The sequence below is a fragment of the Alligator sinensis genome, unplaced genomic scaffold, assembly GCF_000455745.1.
Source record: "Alligator sinensis unplaced genomic scaffold, ASM45574v1 scaffold288_1, whole genome shotgun sequence".
Lineage (NCBI taxonomy): Eukaryota > Metazoa > Chordata > Crocodylia > Alligatoridae > Alligator > Alligator sinensis.
The window spans coordinates 2,185,415-2,192,685 of record NW_005841876.1 but is presented as its reverse complement, the minus strand read 5'-3'; the positions used below and the strand labels follow the sequence as shown (position 1 = coordinate 2,192,685).

Genomic DNA, 7,271 nt, shown 5'->3' with positions numbered 1-7,271 from the left:
GCAGGAACCCATATCTTACAAATAAAAGGGATTAAAGTCAACTCTAGCCATTTTAAAATAAAAAAATTAGTAAAATTTCAAAAAATTTTGAAGTATCAAGTAGTATACTAAATAAATGCACAGAATATATTAAAAAGCCAACACTGTGAATGTACTTTTCTCTGAAGGCTCAAACAAACCACTCTACATATTTATGAGAGGTGCCAGCAGCTTTACCCAGTTATGTGGGCTGAAGGAGATGAGAACTCTTTTTTTTTTTTTCTTCCCCATACAGATGTTTAAATCTCTTTGATTTAGAACAAAACAGTCCTAAACTCACTTGTTTCCGAATACAGTAGAACCTTGCTAATTTGCAGTGACACAGAGACCTACTGCAAATTGCTGATTTCTGCAAAGTAGCAAATCAACAAAGTAAGCATGATGCACTACAGATGCATACTTTGTTCATATATTCTGACATTGTTCAGCTTATTAATAAAATGTATTATATTACATTTTCCAAAAATAAAACTTCGCCACAGCTCTTGGCTAGGAAATAGTAATAATCTGCCAATTTTGTACAGATGGAATAGGTGGATTAATGAAGTTCTAGAACTCAAAATAAGGAAAGGGATCACTCACCACATTGTAATAGCTTTTGCTAATTGCAGACGTATCAAAACCTTTGGGAGGACTCTTTAGTGTTCCTGATTTGGGGGAGACTGGTTTTTCTGAAACATAAAAATGTTTTGTCAATGGGATGCAATTACATAGTTCAACACTAGAGGTCAAACCAAACCACTCTGATATTTATGAGATACAGTGGACTATGCTCCACTGAGAAATGTCTAGAGCTGTGCAAATCAAAAATGTATTCATAGTCAAAATGGTTTGTACATTCACAACAGATAAAATTCTAGTTCTGTGAAACTTCTATTAACCTAAAGTGATCAAGATTTCAACCAAGATTAACTTGTCCAAAACTTCTTTAAAAAATGAAGACTACATCATAGGCAGCCTGTAATTAAAATAAAAGTGCTTGGAATATTCTAGACGGTGGCAGATACAAAAACAAAAGTAATTAACTATTTTCTAATGAAGAATTATATTCTTACTTAGTTCTCACTCAATTTAAACAGATAAAGGTTAGCATCACCAGAAATCTGACTCAACTGTGCTTGAAAAAAACAAACAAACGAGTTGTACATGTTGATTTGGGGGGGGGGGGAAATAAACAATGATGTAACTGCTCTTCTAGAAAGTTAAAAAAATATCTTCAATATTGTATACATCAAAAGCTGTCTGTAAAGCTCAGAACAAGTTAAATTCTACAAATATATGCATATGCTCCATGCGGTTTTACAAAAATACTCATCCCTGAAAGAGGTAGTTCTGTAACATATCTATTTTGTTAAATTGTGTCAGCTCGCATTCGGGAAATACAAACATATCTGCAAGGTTAAAATGACCACCCTAAGAAGTTGCAACACAACAGTGAATCATTTTGGACATACCTATGCTGTTAAAGGGTGGTGCTAAGGAACACTGCAGTGTGTTATGCCTATTCCACATTCTGAAACAGATGCAATCTATCTGCCAAGTGCCCAAGGCGGCTGTTAATTTAATGGCACAATAAGATCTGACCCTGGAACCCAACAATCATGCCTTCTACCATGCCACATTCATGGCAGGATATATGATTTTGGGGATCAGATCCCAAATGAGCCTCTTCAACTTGCCAGCATAGGATTGTGACCCAGGTCATCACCTGCACCAGCAAACTGACAGCTACATAGTGTAGCCCTGCATGGGGCTGCTGGATACACAAGTCTATAGGTGCCATTCAGTGGGGGCCAATAGTCTCCACCTCCCCAGACTGGCAAATTCAAAGCCACCACATTGGCCTGTCCACTGGGAATCCCATATCAAGGGCCTGCAAAAGCAAGACAGGGGAACCGTGTTGGCTGGCAGCCCCCCACACACCTGGGATCATGTTGGCCAGCAGCGCCACATACACACAAACTTCCTGATCCCTGGGCAGCCCCAGCTCAGGATTCATCTGTCAGCTGATTACCCCAGGATCTCCAACCAGGCAGGGACAGCCCACATCACAAATGCTGGCAATTAGCTACCGTCAGCAGAGAAGTGGCATGCCACATGTTCAATTTAAGATACCATACATTATATGTAGACCATCTTTGTGGCTGGTCTGACATTTTATGGTGCCATAAATTGGCTAAAGGTGTGGCATTTTGCCATGTATGGCACAATTAACACATGAATTGTGCCATCAGCGTAAGGTCTGTCAGGGACCTTAGTGTAGTTCTGTGCATGTGACAATAAATTAACCATTTCTAAAACAATGAGTGTACAGCTGTGCACCTGCTGCCACACTAAAACAGCAGTAATTTGGGGGTGTACTGTATCAAGCAGGTGTGCTTACAGTGTTGCCTACTGCTATTCTTTGGAAGTACAGACCTACCCTTGATAAGCAAGTCTCAATACTACCTATACACACATAGAACACCCATTCCCAACATCCCTTTTAAATCATTCCTCTAATTTAAAACACCACAAGACTACAATAATTCTAAGTACTCTTAAGAGTGCAGCTTTTTTATAAGAAGATAAGAGATGTGCAGCGTACCATTTCCTCCTGACCTCTTGCACAACTTAACATAGCTGAATGAGAACATGCTTTTGGCAACTGTCCATTATTCTATAAAAAGCCTTTGTTCATCTGAACATTACTCTCTCTTTTATATTGAAACAAACTTCAGTATGCAGACTCCAAAAAAGTACTTTGATTATTTATATCACATAGTGAAATGACAAATTGTCGGACATGAACTGCAGCCATATCAAAATACTCCTATTGAAAATTTTGGTGCTTCTCTATTTAAAAGCAAACTCATCTGCTTAGTCAAAGTGTGTAATTAAAGCTTCCAGTCTACCTGTTGCCTCTGGCTATTTTCATTTTTAAGCATTTGAAATAAGGCCCTGAGGTGTCCTGCAACCATTCTGCACCATGCTATATACAAAGTCATGCTTAGCAAGTTCAAAAGTGAACCCCCTCAGAAGAGGGTCCCACCTATGATGGAGGGGCTCTCAAGTTAATCCCCACCACACTATCAGTCTAGAGGATAATGTCTAAGGAGTGGTGGGAGGGAGTAGAAAGGAGAAAGAAAGAGAGAAGTCATACTGCACTAATGTCAAGTTTTAGTTTTGATCCTGTGGGGCTTGACAATAGCTAATGTATTAAAGCTGCCTAAAGATAAACAACTTCAGTATTAAGAGAACACAGAGGTGAGAGTCACAGTACTTTGCAGGGACTTGGTATCATTTGGACTGACACCAGTTTTGATCAATTTTAAAATGACAACTTTGTCTTGGAGTTAATGATTATCTATGGTAAGGCAGATTTAACTTAATCTTCCTGCATCATAATTTTCCCTAGCTTAAATTTTCTAATAAAATTCAGCAAGCAGCAGATCCTCAAAATAAGCCACTGTAACCAAATGCAGTTATAAAAAAACTAAAGGCAGGATCATATAATGGAAAATCTTTATATAGATGGAGAACTTTAGGTATTGGAGTGGGTACCAATAACAGACACATACACCTGCATGTATGACAGGGGTGGGCAAAATGCAGCCCGCCAGGCCATTCTATCCGGCCCAAGGGGCCCTAAAAAATTTAGAAAATTATATTTATCTGCCCCTGGCTGCCTGTCATGCAACCCTCAATGGCTTGCCAAAACTCAATAAGCAGCCCTCCGCCTGAAATAATTGCCCGCCCCTGATGTATGATGTTATTTGTTGAGAAGAACAGAACATACACCACCTTTTATTAAAGTCACTGACTACTAATACAATGCCTACTAATGACCTGACATCCCCAGAAGGTCCCTTCTGGTCTTACACACCTATAAAGATAGAACTGTTTCCTAAGCAAAACAGTCTTAAACCCAGAATTTATTGCATCATATTACAGGAAACGGTATCAAAGCATTTTATCAACATTATGAAGAGCAATTCATTTATATATATGTAAAGTAGGCATTACATACTAGGAAACAAAAAGAACAGACAATTCACCTAAACTAACAGAATACAATCACCAAGAGTTGATGTCGGTACTGGAAAGAGGTCACTGGTTGCTACACTATAGTTTAAGTTCCGGGGGGGCGGTGTTAGGGTTATATTTGTGTATAACGTATGTCCCTAGCCCATAACACGGCTCTGAGGCACACCTAACTCTCCAAGTTTTTTAGCTGTTTGTTTTTAAACAAGACAAATATTTCTATTGGTTGTTTTCAATTTACTTGCTGGTTCTTTATTTTCCATAGTTCTTCTGTGTGTTTTTAGCTTAGCTTGGCACATGAAAGTTTACCTAAAGCAGCTCGCTGTTCTCCAAAACCCTCTTCAAAAACATACTTCAAAACATTTCAACCATGCCTCCTCCAAGACTTCTGCACCATCTCAGATTCAAACTTTTACCAAACTGTAAGCCTTAACTGTTCTGTTTGTGCTCAAACTACATTTAAAATTCCTACTTTCTGTATGGTTGTAAAGCACCAATCATAATCTATGGTTATTCATTAAGACAGAGATCTTAAAGGAAATCTTCACAGGTGGTTCGATATTAGGCGGTAAAGATAAAGAAATATTATGGAAATAAGATCAACAGCAAAAGTTAAAGAATCTATTCAATTCTTGTCAGCAGTGCTTAAAAAGCAGGTTAATAAACTCATGGCACTGCTCCATTATTGCAGCCTATGCAAACTGCTCAAAATAAACAAAATGCAGTATCCATAGCTCAGTTTTTGATTTACAGAACAAGCAAGCAAGCAGCAGAAAATGTACAAAATGAGGTCAATAAAAGAAAGCAAGCCATGCAAGTAAAAGTTGGTAGCTAGACAATAGAAAATTAGAACATATATTTCTGAAAGTATAGTTGAGTGGTTTTCTTTTTGTTTTCCTCCATTCCTTTATTAATTTGTAGTGACTACTGTCAGCAACCCAAGTTCTAAAACATCCCATGCACAGAACTTCCACGTAGTCCAACAGAATTCCATACAAGACACACTTAGAGAATTGGGGAAAATATTACATTGACAGGTAGGAGAGAATGATGCTTCCCACGCCCCATATAAGCAGGATAGTTGAGCTGCTCCTAATACCAATTTTGCCAAAAGACGCTTCTTGGAGAAGGTACTTTCAGAGATACTTTGCTGGTTTTGTTTTGCATAAAGGAAACAGTTACCCAGTTAATCAGTTAGCTCAAGTTCAAGGCATCAGTAGTACAAATTCCTATTTCAGAGTACATTCATATAGTACAGTTTGTGGTTTCATAAAGCGTACACATGCTCCTCTATGAAGCTAAGAAGTTTTACAGTTAACAGAATTTGAGCAATAGTTTTTTTCAAATACTGTTTTGGGGATCTGTGGAAAGACAGGAGATAAAACATTTTCACGTTAAGTCCAGTAACCTTAATAAAGTGAAAACCAAATCAGATTCCTTCAAGCCTGCCTGGCTCGCAGCACGCTACAAGGGAGCAGAAAAGCAGCTGCCACCAGTGAGCACCAAGGGAAGCCCCAGGGGACAGGGAACCAAGCCTGGTGCTGACAGCTCTGTCTCCACTGCACGCTTGCCCAGTGGGGCTGCAGCTGAGTCTGCACTTGTTCCTGTTCCTACTTCCACCCCACCTGCCTGTCCTATGCCTTCCCAGCACGGCTGCAGCCCAGCCCAAGCTGGCTCCTGCAGCTGCTCCTGCCCCACCTACCTGTTGTACGCCTGCCCAGCAGGGCTTTATGAGCAGCAGAGCTCCTTCACAACCCCCACTCTCCATCCACGCCCTCCTGCACCTAGCCATGCATGAGCAGGACCAGCTGTAGAGTCCCCTGAGCAGTTAATGCCACCACCAAGGGTGCACAGCAGCTGCACTGGAGCCACAAGGAACCACCAAAAGCATGCAAATGTTTTCTGGTAGCTTAGCATAGGGGGCTGCTGTGCGCATGTAGAAGAAAAAGCATTTCTACAACTGTATGGCACTCCATACAGCCAACTAAAAGCTTACATAGCATTGGGCCGAATTAGGTTCAATGGTAATTAAACACACACATTTATGCTAATTCTTGTGACTGCCCTGATACGTTACTGCTCTGTTATGGCAAATGTCACCTTTTCAAAGCTATACCCATCTCTACGTAATCACGCCACATGATATCAGAATACAGGCTTTTTTTTTTTTTTTTTTTGGAAGAGCAATGAGAACAATTTTTAGCAAATGACTACATGATTGATTAACAATCCATCTGCATATCAATCTAATCAAGGGCATAGATCTGAATTACCATCAAGTACAGTTCCTTACTCATCTCAAGTTAGCCATCTCTTAAAAACTATACTAGACATGGCACTGCATACATGAAATGCAAGATGTGTACCTTGTATCAAGATCATCTTCCAGACATTTTTTTCCTTATGCAAGAGACATGCATGCCATCAAATACTGTTTATCTTTTATCCAGTAGAAATCTTTTATTTCATATCATAGATAGTACAGTGGGACCAAAAAAAAAAAAAGGATGGTTCTCCTACTTCAAAGAATTTGCTGTCTCCTCCTCAAAATATTTTTGAAGGAAAAAAGATTGGGTAAGCTTCCAAGGAAGTAGAGGGAAGAAGCAAGAGGGACATGTTGGTTTTTTTTTTTTAATTCTTTACAATACACGGACTTTTCTAAAGACTTGAAAAGGAATTATTTTTCTACAAGGAAAAATATTTCTAATTTTAAATTATGCGAAATGTCAAGTCTCTAACAAAAACCCACAAATTTAAAAAGCCCACAAGTCCAGGCCGCAGTCCTACTTCTCTTTGTAGGTATTCATACTATGTTTCATCACAGAGGTGGTGTTAGTTTTACTCATACACTAGTTATAGGGGGACTGAGGGGGCAATCTGCCGCTCCAACCACTTAGCCCGGGAAGTCTGCTGCTTCCCAGGGGCCCGCATCCGGGACATCGCGGAGAGGATCCCAGAGCTCCTCAAACCCACAGACCACTATCCCATGCTCCTAATTCATGTGAGCACCAATGACACGGCTCGGAGCGCTCCCAGCCAGGTCATGAGGTGCTACAGGGATTTGGGAGCAGGGCTAAAGGATCTGGGGGCACAGGTGGTGTTCTCGTCGATCCTCCCAGTCTCAGGCTATGGGCCGACGAGAGACAGGAGGATCCCCGTGGTCAACCAAAGACTGCGGCGCTGGTGTCGTCAGGAAGGCCTTGGCTTTC

General features: G+C 40.2%; 1 protein-coding gene across 8 annotated transcripts in view; it reads right to left on the bottom strand.

Annotated features, from left to right (window-relative positions):
* The window catches only part of ARHGEF7 (Rho guanine nucleotide exchange factor 7), a 158,569-nt gene that overhangs the window by 87,603 nt on the left and 63,695 nt on the right, over positions 1-7,271 (bottom strand). For all 8 annotated transcript variants that reach the window (XM_014527885.2, XM_025196093.1, XM_025196095.1 and 5 more), the window contains one exon: positions 622-710. In XM_014527885.2, the coding sequence (XP_014383371.1) occupies positions 622-710 (89 nt within the window). The remainder of the gene's footprint in view (positions 1-621; positions 711-7,271) is intronic.